Here is a 13,978-nt window from a genome sequence, read left to right as displayed (position 1 = left end):
CACACACACACACACAAAACCCAACTGACTTGTTAGTCTCCTATTATGTCATGACAATTCCAGATTGTGATTCTGTGGTTCTTTGAACCTCTCAGCAAAGAGATGACCATAAAATGAAGAAAAAATGAATCTGGAAGGCTATAAAAATAATTCTAAGTGCTTCCTGCGTGCAGTTTCCACAAACTAAAATCTAATTTTGAAATGGAAGTCAACGGGAACTTATAGTCAAAGGCTATAAAAAGATATTAAACACTTCCTGATTGCAGCTTCCATGGTCTGAAATGTCATTAATAACTGGAAGTCAAGGAGAACTTGAGGATGCACAGAAAGAAAAACCTCCAGCTGCCAGTAAACATGTCATAAATGCATTAAAATACAAATCAAATCCCCACAGATGGAAGCTTCAGGTGGAACAAGAGGATAAGTCCACTGGTTTTGAGTGAGAAAATAAAGTGTTTTCTGTCTACAGATTGCCATTTTACCAAATGAATATTACAAAAAACTGACTCATTGTGTGCCTCTCATACATTCCACTTGTTTCCAGTTCATCAAATAAATAGTAATCATTCATTTATATTTGCACAAATACAGTAAATTTGTTTTTTGCGAAAGTAGTATGTGATTATTTTGTAAAGCAAACTAGCAATGTAAAGCACATACAGTAATTTGCCAAATTTTCCCCCATTATAGCTTTATTTCAAATTACTTAGACAAGAAAACATCAGTCATTATTAGAATGTTCCTCCCTCTTCTTATTATTGAATTAAGGAACATTTTATGAGGCCAGAAATAGAGCAAACGCTGCTTGGAAGAGCAGGAACTTCAGAGGGTTAATGCACAATTAACCATTTTATTGTTTGGTCTGTAACCGCATTCATTTAATTGCACTTCAGAAGCATTTGACTGCACATGCACTGCAGCAGGAGCCAAGAGAGCTGGATTATTTTGCTCAATACCGAAGAGAAGTATGTATGAGCAGAAACACACACAAACAAAGACTACACACACATTCCTCTCCCATAAATGCCCATAAATGTGGCATGGGTACCACATATTTATTTGTTTGTTTGTTTTTGTCTACGAAGCAAAAGAAAAAAAAAGTTATATGGAACTTGGTGGGAGATTCAGTCGACTAAGCATTAGAAATAGACTAATTCATCTAGCCTGGTCTCATTGCTTATACGTAGGTATTAGTATAGCACAAAGTGTACATTTTTAAATGTTTTTAATGATGCTGAAATGTACAATTTGGATGTATTACAACATTTAAAACGTAAAATTGCTATGTATTTACAGCTAAAAAACATAAAATATTTACACATTTTTTATATCAAGATATTTGTATCAATGCATTTTTATAATTTTATCATAAGCGATTTAGATTTTTAGACCCCTTAAAGGAGTAGTTACCTTCCAGAATAAAAATTTCCTGATAATTTACTCCCCATGTTCATGTCTTTCTTTCTTCAGTTGCAAAGAAATTAAGGTTTTGAGGAAAACATTCCAGGATTTTTCTGTATATAATGGGCTTCAATATTCATATGGATAGATTTGTAAGTCTAGAAAGTTGTTCAAACGTAAATAATTTACATTTTAGGTGTTGTCAATACAACAGTATTATGACATTTAGATGCTGTTAATATGTCAGTGTTGTATGTTTCAATGTCTGTGAAAAGGTAAGTAAATGTACATTTTGTAGAACCATATTTTACATAAAATACATACAAATTCTCATGAGATCATGGACTATTAGCATAAAGTCTGGTCTGCATTGCAGTTTATTCTGTGGCCAAGAACCTCCCATTTAGACAAGAGTAGACTGTTGCTGCATTTCTGTGTGCCTACTTATACTACGCCCTTAAAGTATGTACTCTTTTGGTGAAGAAAAAGTACACAATTTTGAGTGTGTAGTAGAAAGTAGGCTTTGGGACATACTTCACTATCACATCATAGAACTGCATCTTTAACGGACCGCTCTTTCTCATAGTTACATGCACTGTGTCACTGTTAAATGTAGATTATTAGTAACTTAAACCCCTTCATTGAAACGTTGCTTAACCATCTGTTTGTAGTTCTGAACCAAATCCTTCGCCAAAGCACAATGGATTGTAGGCAACATTAGCCTAATATTTTAGCATACTCTTTTCAAAATACTATACTTTGGGACACACTTATTCTAATCTCACATACTATTTAGGGTGGATAGTTTGAACACTGGGACACAGGTTGTTTGACTGATGTGTAAAGCCAAGTTTGTTTTGTGCCATTAAAGGATGGGTGTCTGTATTAGGGTTAAAGCAAAATAACAGAAGTTTACAAAAAAAATAAAAATAATAAAAATAGTGTTGCAGAGCAAACCATTGTACAGAAAACACTCAAAAGTAGTGGAGGTGGAAATATCTGTCTGTTCAAATGTAATTATTTTAGTATTTCATAGGCATAGGCACACACATGCACACACACACACACACACACACACACACACACATTGGTTTCCATGTTTTATAGGGACATTCCATAGGCGTAATGGTTTTTATACTGTACAAACTGTATTTTCAATATATTTTTATGATATATAAGCTTGTTTCCTCATGGGAAAAAAAAAAAAAACCTACTGGTATTACTATAACATTTGGTCCTCATAACGTATGGAATACAAGGTACACGCACACACACACAGAGGAATGTTGACTTCAATGATAGTTTGCTTATTGACCCAGAACTAGGGAGAAAAGACATCCGTTGTGTCAACACTTTTTTTTCTAATGCCCAAAATCCTCAGAGATGTTTGTGCAGATGTAAGAGCTACAGGTCAATTAGTATTAGGAGGCCTTAAAAATCAGTACGATTCATCAGATTTCATCTTAAATTTAGTGATTTATTTTCAAAATAAATCCCTATGAGCCCACAGCGATCTGATATGTCTAAACTTACAGCATGATCAAACCACTGCAGTGTGATTCATCCATATTTAAGACAATATATGTTAAACAAACGTTTATTTAAATTAGCGTTTTCAGACAAGTGTTTGGTACATTTCTCAGATTAATTCTCAAAACTTGTTCAAACTCCACATCATCTAGTCCCTTGTGCAGATCATAAAAGCAGTTTTAATGCTTTTGAACAAATTTAAATGCTTTGGTACATTACAATTATCTGCTGTTTCCTAAATTATATTTTCTACACATTTCTATTAGACTTATTTGACCCGTAGAGTCTGAGGTGTAGGGCTTGGGTTGTCTGCACATTCTCAGAGTATTCACCATGGGGTGAATTTCCTGGGAATTTTCTTGGAAACTCCCTGTTTTTGTTAAATAAATAATGACAAGGTGTGACATGTTATGTTGTTGTTCATCTGAGGTTTTATTTTCCCATTTTTAAGACCTGCCAAGGACCTTTTTTTTTTTTTTTTTTTTTTTAAATGTCCTGATACGGAAAACCATGAAATTCAATAGAGTGTCCTTTCTTTTTCACATGACTATACTGTTTTGCAAAAGTTAAGGGTGATTTAATTTGTACCAAAGCTGAGTACATGCTGAGAAAAGCTGTTAATGCTAGGTTCTTCATATTGAACGCTGTATCTGTTTGTGTGTGTGTGTGTGTGTGTGTACACCTGGTATTGCCTACATTATGGGGGCCTGATGTTCCCACAAGGATAGTAATATCAGTCATTTTTGACCTTGTGGGGGACATTTTTTGTACCCCATAAGCCGGGGCGTAAATTGTGTTGGGGAGCGGGGGTCAGGACCACTCACTTTAAACATCGGTTAAAGTGGTTCTTTCTCTTTAATACAGATGATGCTGCATCATTAATAAATTAGTCATGACAAAAAAATAAATTGATGATATCCGATGTATTTTCCCATGAGTGATTATAAGGTTATCTAGCTTATTTGGTAGCTTTTTTAATACAGCTTGTTGAATAGTAAGTTAAGTCACCCACTATAACTAACATGGCGATAAGCCTGTGTGTGAACTGATATTAGGCTAATATTGTAGATCTACCGATGTGTTGGGTTTTGCTCAGTATGATGTTAAGTGCAGTGGGCTTCCTGCGGTTGAATATCTAAATAAGAGACGTCCTCAATCCCAGACAAAACCTAAAATACTATGTGGAGGACGCGAAATAATTTAATAATTATAATATGAACGCGTGGTGAACCTATTAACTTATTAATCTTCATTCTATGTACACATGCTGTGTACACTTATCTATCTCTTTACAATTACAATTTTGGCTTTATTATTTGTGTCCCCTTCAAAAATTGCTCTTGAGAAATTTTAGGTTTATTGTCCCTCCTACTGTTAGATGAAATTTATGCCCTTGCTCATAAGGAAACAAGCTTATTAATCATACAGAATGAACTTTTTTTTTTTTTTTTTGAAAATCTAAAAACGCAGAAGTTTTGTGTGAGGGGTAAGTTTAGGGATAGAAAATACAGCTTGTATTATATAAAATTACATCTATGGAAAACATGGAAACGCGTGGGTGTGTGTGTGTGTGTGTGTGTGTGTGTGTGTGTGAGAGAGAGAGAGAGAGAGAGAGAGTGTGTGTGTGTGTTTTGTGAAAAAAAAAACATCAGACAAATATCCAGTTGCAATCTTATTTAGTTTATTATATCTTATTTATAATCGTACCTGCATTAAACCTACTTTAATTCTAGTAAATTCACATTTATATGATACAGTGTACATAACAGTAAATACATGTAACATTCAGTATTGTTTCTTCCTGCAGAACCTGTGTCCAAATAAACCCAACAAAACACCTGCTCACCATCTCATGCTCCTCATACTCATCTCACAAAGCTCCTCTACCAAGTGCAAGATTTAGTCTCTGGGTATTACGGGCTTCCGATCAACTCCATGTCCAACAAGTGTGATTGTCAGAGACATCCATCTCAGAGATATGCACTGCGATATTGTGTAACACTACAAAAATATTCTACAGATAAATTGAAACCAAAATGGCACGTTTGTCAAATAATCAAAAGGATTTTATACAAGAAAAAAATGGCAAAATGGTATAAAGGTTGAAGAACAGTGGCAAATCATGTGACTTTGGGTTTGTGGTTGCAGGATTGTCTGATATTGCCCTACAAGACCAATACCATAAGCCTTTCAGACTATGTATAAACACAAAACTAAAGCAGTTAACACAAACACAGCAAAATTATGTACATACTGAAAAAAAAGACCTGATATTAATTTCAGGAATTTGTTATACAAAATGTATATTATACTTTTTAAGTGCTACACTCTAATCTTGTAGAAGAAAAAAAAATCACAGGAACACTTTATAATAACTTTCATTAATAAATCATTAACAAACATTATATAATGCTTAATTGATGATTAGTAAATAAATGTTCAAAGAGTTAGAATCGTGAGATAATGTTCTTGTTAATGTTTGCTAATAAACTTTAGCTAATGTTTAAAGAAATCATTATTTCATGCTTACAAATGTCATTAAACTTTCAATTCCACATAATCAAGCACATATTGAAAATCTACACATGATTTTAACAGATGTTATGCAATGATTAAAAGCTTGTGTTATTGCACAACACTTCTGCTGCTATTGAGGTGTGATCCGGGTGAGGTTAGGGACAGGTTTGGTGGTTTGGGTAGGTTTAAGGGTTGGTTAAAGGGTCAACAGTATACAGGGGTCAGTCTGATTATTATAAGGGAACACGGTTCAATCTGTTTATATTATATTGTTTGATAAATTAACAAATATTTTATTTTAAAAAATGATTTGTTTTCCCCTGTTTATTAACTGTTCAAGGAATATGCTGTTTAATGATATACTGAAGAGCTGTATACTAATGTGAGTGTTGAGGCAATAAAAAATTTTTTTTTACACCAAAATTACAATCTGTTATGTTTAGCTAAACTTAAAGGGATACTCCACCCCAAAATGAAAATTTTGTCATTAATCACTTACCCCCATGTCGTTCCAAACCCGTAAAAGCTTCGTTCGTCTTCGTAACACAATTTAAGATATTTTGGATAAAAACCGGGAGGCCTGTGACTGTTCCATAGACTGCCAAATAAATAACAGTGTCAGGGTCTATAAAAGGTATGAAAATCATTGTCAGAATACTCCATCTGCCATCAGACGTGCAATCTGGGTTATATGAAGCGACGGGAACACTTTTTGTAAGAGAAGAAAACAAAAATAACGGAAAAAATAACAGACCCTGACACTGTTATTTACTTGGCAGTCTATGGGACAGTCACAGACCTCCCGGTTTTTGTCAAAAATATCTTAAATTGTGTTCCGAAGACGAACGGAGCTTTTAGGGGTTTGGAACGACATGGGGGTAAGTGATTAATGACAAAATTTTCATTTTGGGGTGGAGCATCCTTTTAACCAGCCACCTTTACACAAACCGTGTTTCATTAACTAAAAGTCCAATGCCCATAAAAATACTAAATGATTAGTAATTGTTCATAAACATTTACAAATTATGAATAGTTTCAACTTTAGATTGGCTACTGCAAAAACATGAACAGATGATTAATACATGGTTAGTAAAGATGTGTCAGTAGATTCAATTCAGGTCTTTCGGGACACTTTTTGCCATTGAGATGACTGTTAATAAAGGTATTAATGATTAGTAAACATTTATAAACATTTGCAAATGATGAATAGTTTCCACTTTAGATTGGGTACTGTAAAAACATGAACAAATAATGAATAGATTATTTGTTAAGATGTGTAAATAGAGGTTTACACAACAAACAAAGACCAACAAATGAAGATCACATCATGAACTGGCATGTGTAAGCATTTCAATTTACATGAAATAATCATATGTTAATCATTAGGTAATGTTTAGTAAGTTCATTAGTAAACATTAACAAGGACATTATCTCATATTTCTAGCTATTTGAATATATATTAACTAATGATCTGTTAAGCATTATATAATGTTTGTTAATGATTTATAAATGAAAGTTATTAGAAAGTGTCACCAAAATCACATCCAGAAATGGAGAATGCCTTCATTTAAAGATACAAATTACAGTGTGTTTGCATTTTTCCAAAAATGTATGGCCAAAAAGTTGAAAACAATCTTTCCTCAGTATTTAGGCTCAGCTGCATCGCTTTTTAAACTGAATGAACTTCACAAGAATCTATGAATACTGACAATCATGCAGCTAGAGAATTTTAATGTTGTTTCATATCTTTTGCATAAGAACGTCAAAAATTTCTCCCATCTCTGACCATCTCCCATCCCTGCAAATGTCTGTGCTGAAGTTCAGAAGTTCAGCTAGTGCTTCCTGCAACCTCCATTATAACACTCCATTATAAGGCCACTGATATATAGACAACATAGAAACAGTATGGAACAATGACAGATGGGCAAATCTCTACACAAGCCCTGAGACATTATAAATCCCTGGAGATTTCTTTTGAATTGATTTCTTCCTGTCATCTAAAAACAACTATATCCTATACCAAAGACATTATTTGAACCAAATATATCAGTTGCACAAATTGTTAGATTGGATCGCTTTAATTTTTTGGTACTCTATCCATTAACATGCTGCTGAATCTTAGAGTCTAACATAACAATAAGCAGAAAACATATAACATTTTTGACCATTGAATGTCCAATCATCCCTAAAATTCCCTGATATATCCAGGTTTTCCATGACCGTGGGAACTCTGAATTATGCCTTCAAAAGAATCGCTTTTAATCACCCTAAACATTCATATCAGTCACCGGTTAATTTTATGGGGAAGCTTGTTTCTTTGGTGTGTGTTAATGAGCGGATATGTGTCTTCTGTCTTTAACATTTTTCTATCTGGGTCACAGACTAAATGGCCGAGCGCTTTTGTCATTGCGATGACCTGAGCCAGGTAGTGACCAGTGTCATATTACCTCTGTAATAAAGAAAAAAGAAAAGAAAAAAAATAAGGACACTGCTATCAACTTTTAGCCAGACCACCAGGAGGACAAAACGTCCTGCTCATTAAATCCATCTAGAATGTTTAGACAGAACACTGATAAAGAAAATGTAATAAACATACTGTACATTAGTGGGGTCTTTTTAGGACCATCACTAATACGACTGCACTAGGTTTATGGTTCCGAACAAACTTAGGCTCAATTACAATGTTTGGTATAATTTTTCTCAACATTTGGGCACAAGACTAGAATGCTAGATATTAAGACAACCACCCTTTTAACTTGGGCCCAGGCACGTGCACAGGTAGGGCTCAACCTGTGCAGAGCACATGCCCTTTTTGCCCTTACACTCCGAAGTGCCCTTTTTTTTGGTGTTTTTTTTTTTTTTTTTTTTTTTTTTTTAAAATGCTATTGGTCACCCTTTACGTCTGTCTGTCTGTTTTAAAAATATTTAGCAAATGAAAGTTCTTAAAACGAGCTTGTGTAAATCTTATTCGATCCTCAAGCTGTCAGTAAGCTGATAACTCCGCCCCCTCTATATTCATTGAATCAACTGAAGTTCCACAGCAGCCGCACAGTAGACAACAGCTGAGCTGAACAAAGTTTTGCGAAGGGTAAATAAATATCTTGTTGGTTTGAATAAGTACTACTAAACACTATGTCTATAAAGGCTCATATTTTATTTATTTGATGTCTGACTGACTCACTGACTGAGACATGTGGGACGTCGCCTGAGAGAGAGGGCTAGCATTTGCCATCTAGTCATAGCCAATACATAGCCAACACTTAAATAGCCTGTGCATACAGTAGCATTTCATCTTTTATAAAATGCGATTTTGGCCAAATGCATTTTACCACAGGAAAAACTTGAGCGTTCCGTCTATATAGCTACAAAAACTAGTTTGTAACCTGTAGATGAAAATGTAATGTGAGGCGCCGTGGCCGTTTTAATGACGGACAAAAAAACAAAATTCACATTTGCACACATTCGCTGGTCAAAAACTATATATTGATAAGTAATACAACAACATATATTTTGTTTTTACCATCGGAAAATCATAACAGGTGCGACCCCGCGCTGTTTCGTACTGGAACTTACACAAAGCGACGAGTGATCCTCGTCACCTAGATAACATAGATAAGAAATTTCTTCTTTGAATTATGATTGCTGATACACTTAATTTATTAACATTTAGCCTAATCATGTTATGGTATACTCTGTGCTCGTCCTCACATGTATATAAAATGTAGTAAAACATGGTTTTACTACAGTAATTTAGTAGTAACTAAAAAAAAAATTACAGAAGATCACTGTGAAATCTTTATATTTTATCATGCAGAAGCTAATTCATGATTCATTCCAAGGCTTCATTTATTTGATCCAAAATACAGCAAAAACAGTAATATTGTGTAATATTTTTACAATTTTAAAAAACTGTTTTCTATTTGAATATATTTTAAAATGTAATTTATTTTTGTGATCAAAGCTGAATTTTCAGCATCATTACTCCAGTGTCACGTGATCCTTCAGAAATGCTTTTCACTGCAACTGTACTTTTCACACTATTTTTATTTATTTTTTCATTGCTGGCTTATTTTAGGGAAAGTGTAGTGAATAAGAAACCTTCAAGAGACCAACATCCCTGGTCCACCACAGTATCAAATTTTTGCCAGGTAGGCGGATGTTACATGTTGGATATGTTATAGTAATGGTATGGCTATAGTTTCTTATAATCTGGAATTGAGTTGGTCATAATTACTTAAATTATATTTCAAAAAAGTTTGTCAAAAATACTTGACTCATTGCTCACCTTCCCCTCTTCTCAATGTCATTCATAATCATGTTAACCAAATAATACAAATTATCTTATAAAACCAAACAGAATAGCTAAAAAAGAGAATATATATGGGGAGAGGGACATCCAAGTGGATCACAGTGAAGTCATAAACATCTTCAAGCACATGGCTCACAGAAGGTTGCTGTTGTAATTAGGTTTAAAGAAGCCCTTAAAACCCTGTTTATCTATATTATCTAATTATGTAATATTATTATTATGGTTGTTATTAATCGTGAATAAATCTAAAGCTTTTGAGACTATTTATTTTTGTGTTAATGAATTTGTCATGAAGATGTGACCATTTCTTCCTTTTATGCAGGCTTACTAAATAATCTTGATATAAAAAAAAGGGAGAAACTGCCAAAATCCAGTTTAACCAAATACTCCTCAAAAAGTTTATGTACTGCAAGAATTGGGCCAATAAACAACCACCCATGGGCAAAAAACTGCTAAAATCTAGTTTACCTTAAGAATCGTTATACACTTTATTTACTGAAGGAAATAAGTTTTTGTGATACATTAAGTAACATTTTGGCTTATGTATAAATATTTATGATCAATAATAATCCAAAATGTAAAGTTCAAACCAAACCATAAATAAATTTGGCTGTAACAAATTAGAGATTTTTTTTAAGTTGATCCAAATTATAATTTTTCAAATATACATTCAAATAAAAAAACTACCAGATATTTTAACCATATTTAAACCACAGAAAATATTGAGTTCTACACTGTTTTTTTTCCAATCCAATGCTCTCTATAATGAGAATGTCCCTCTTCCTAATAACTGACTAGGACTAGCAAGTAGTAAATCTTGGTTTAGTTAATAATCAAATTAAACAAAAATCTGACAATAGTGGCAGCATAAATCTAGCTTCTTTAGCTCACATCACACAGAAAAACTGTCAAGTCTCACAATTTCTACAGTCTTGATATAGAGCATAGTGATTTCTCTTAATCATTTTTCTATGACTGATTCTTCTCATACGGTTTCTAGTTGTATTTAAAGCACATGAGCACAACATCTACTGTGTACAAAGGAGGTCAGGGGTCAAACTCTGACGGGATATAATCAGTGGATATGGTTTGTGGTAATGGTACACTCAATGCATAGACAATGACTGAACTGGCCACATTTGACATATCAATAGCATATGCATTATGGATTACACATAGATTCCCCTATATAGACACAAAAAAAATAATAAAAAAATAATAAAAAAAAAATAAATAAAAACATTTAAACTAATACTAAGGAGGAATAATCTGTAGGCTAGAGCTGGATGTGGTGTGGAGTTTGTATAGTTGTGATGCTGAAATGTGTTAAACATAAATGAATGATTTTGATTTGATGAGTCTTTTATGGTGAATTCTCTTCAGGAAAGACATGAATATCCGTGTTCAAGTCCATATGCCTTTTCTCAAATTTAAGGAACATGGAAACAATATTTACTAAATTGTGCATTTGTTGCACACAGTTTGGCCATAATCAAAGGTAAAGGGAAACAGCACTTCTGTCTACAGCCTAAAGGTAAAGATATAGTGACACATCAACTTCACAGGTGATACATCAACATCGAAGTATGCTGAAGGCAATGTAAGGTGTGTATTTCGGCATCTACAGCTTGGGAGCATGTGTGTGTTTGCAAGCTCGTGTTTTCTCATACGGTAGATGTAGCAGTTGGTTTAACTGTGATGCTCTGCGCGATATCCTCCCTATTGATCTTCTTCAGTGCTGTGCAAAGTGAATCAATGTTAGCCGAATCCTGACTCGCCCAATGAGACAAAAGGGCCTGGATGGGCCTCTCTTCCTGCTTGAAATTAGCAATGTGTTCTTCTTTGTATCCAAGTAGCCCTGCCAGGCTGCACCAATCAGTGTCCTCATTGGCTCCTGACTCCTCCCCTTCACAGGTACGATTTAGCAATTTCTCAACCTCCTCCCGTGTGTGTAAGGGCAACGACAGGCCCGAACCTCCATCTATCTTGACCACTAAAACAAAAAGAATAAATTTTTTGTTTGTAGTAATGGTAGTAGCTATAGTAGTAATATAATCGTAGAAATTATATAGACTTTACCATTATGTAAACCACACAAATGCATGATAAATATATAATTCTTTCATGAAACTGTAATATAGACAGTGCAGCCTGATAGGTTTAACCTAAAATTCAAAAAAAAAAACAATACAAAAAAAATCTGGTTCGGTATTTGCGGTAATATGTACACACATATATATATATATATATATATATATATATATATATATATATATATATATTTAAAATAATTTACAAATTAAACAATCAATGTGTTGCATTGCAGTAAACAGGATTGCTGCCTCAATATTGAAATAGTCTGGTTCTGTATTTGCTGTAAGCTGGTCCCACAGAGTTCCTCTGAAACCCTCCATCTCCCCCAGCTCCAGCTTTCTAGGAGCCAGATTTACTAAACAGGGCAAAATGAGTGGAAAGTTTTTTTGGGCGATATACTAACAATGAGCAAATTAACTCTTTCCCCACCAGCAATTTTTGAAAAAAGTTGCCAGCCACCGCCATTGATTTTGATGATTTTCACTAAAATTTGATGGCCTCCAGTATATTTTGCTGTATTAATATTTGAATATGCAATACACCAAAATAAAGATCAGAGCCTCTACATTAAAAAAAAAAAAAACAACAACTTTTATTCTAGCTTAAAGCATTCTTTTTTTATCAACACATGAATATAGGTAGGTTTAATAAAAATGTATAGTTTTGAGCAAAAAGGTGAGAAAATCACATTTTTATCAAAAACTACATCTGGATAATATTCAGTACAATTATCAAAGCATAAATCCAGTAAATTGCTTCCATCAACACCTCCAAAGCTTGCACAGACATATACCACTTCCTGGATCAACATTTTACTCCGTAACATTATGCAGTTTTCACTTATATGCTGTCTATTCCTGATGATCGCATTATTTTTAATATGCATCTGTTTACATAAGAGATCGCTTGTTTCTTCGTCCTGTTCACGTGTGTTTTTGTTTGGGAGGTTTTGTACTCGTTCAGAAGATGTGTAATAGCACCCCCCGAGTGTATAACAGTGAAAACACGAAAAGCCTTAAAAACTGACTTTGACAAACCTTTCTAAACCACATTGTATTATTTATTTAAATATTTTCCTCCCATATATTTTGGGCCTGAAAGGGAAACTCCTACAAATGCATATACAATAAGGTCAGCAGCAGTAACAACAGCAGCTTGTACAGCAAGTACACCAAGATCAACATATCTGTCATATATATATATATATATATATATATATATATATATATATATATATATATATATATATATATATATATATATATATATATATATATATATATATAATGAGATTCAATAAACTTGAATTTTCAGGATCTTGGGTTTGTACCTGTATGTAGAGGCCCCTGGCCCTCCTGTAAGCTCTGACTGTCCACTGAGATACCGCTGTCACTGTGGAGTTTCTCTCCCTCAGGAGAAGGGGTCTGACTGGGGTTTGCACTGCAAGCTCTGTTATTGCCTCCTTGCTTGTTCTTCTTACAGCTGTTCCACCTGAAAGATATCAAAGCGAACATCAGAAGCTTTTATTATCACAATCGTTATTAATTTCTAACCTAAAACTGAAGTGTGAAATTTCTACACCACTCTTCCTTCCCCTGCCATTGTTCAGACAAGCTTGTCCCACCCAAACACACCCCATTGGCTGAGCCAGAAATGGCGATATTGGACCACTCAAACAAACAATGATTTCAAAGCACCAGGATGTTCATACTCTGAAGGAACCAAAGTGAGTCTACACCCTCCAGCTGTGTGTGTTAATAGTTCATGACCCCTTTCCCCCACAACCTCCATCTATGACTGCTCAGAAAACTATCTTCCTTATTTAAATTTTTATCTACATTGTTATCAGTCTGAAAAAACATGTAGTTATTATTTTTCATATTTGCATTTGCTGTCTTGATTATTATATTGCTAGATTTGCTTAAGGCCTTGAATGTGCTTCATCAAATCAGAAATGAAATTAATAAATGTTTTTTAACCTGATCTGAGGTCAGTGTCTCTGTTTTACTCCACATAATAAACAATGTGCTCGTGATGGATCAGATGGAAGAAGAGCCTAGAAGCATTTTTCCTTACTTTATAAAAATAGATGAACTAAAGCCTACATAGCTGTACTGTGAGCGGAGA

The 13,978-nt window shown here is 34.1% G+C and overlaps 1 protein-coding gene across 1 annotated transcript in view; it reads right to left on the bottom strand.

Annotated features, from left to right (window-relative positions):
- Positions 1 to 10,976: 10,976 nt before the first annotated feature.
- LOC122146968 (tumor necrosis factor receptor superfamily member 16-like) overlaps positions 10,977 to 13,978 on the bottom strand; it is a 28,130-nt gene continuing 25,128 nt past the window's right edge. Inside the window, exons 5-6 of the mRNA XM_042767310.1 lie at positions 13,182 to 13,342; positions 10,977 to 11,750 (exon numbers count right to left, since the gene is read on the bottom strand). Coding sequence (XP_042623244.1) covers positions 11,422 to 11,750; positions 13,182 to 13,342 — 490 coding nt within the window. The 3' untranslated portion in view covers positions 10,977 to 11,421. The remainder of the gene's footprint in view (positions 11,751 to 13,181; positions 13,343 to 13,978) is intronic.

The sequence above is a fragment of the Cyprinus carpio genome, chromosome A12 (genome assembly GCF_018340385.1).
Source record: "Cyprinus carpio isolate SPL01 chromosome A12, ASM1834038v1, whole genome shotgun sequence".
In the NCBI taxonomy this organism is placed as follows: domain Eukaryota; kingdom Metazoa; phylum Chordata; class Actinopteri; order Cypriniformes; family Cyprinidae; genus Cyprinus; species Cyprinus carpio.
This window is presented reverse-complemented; position numbering and strand designations above follow the sequence as displayed.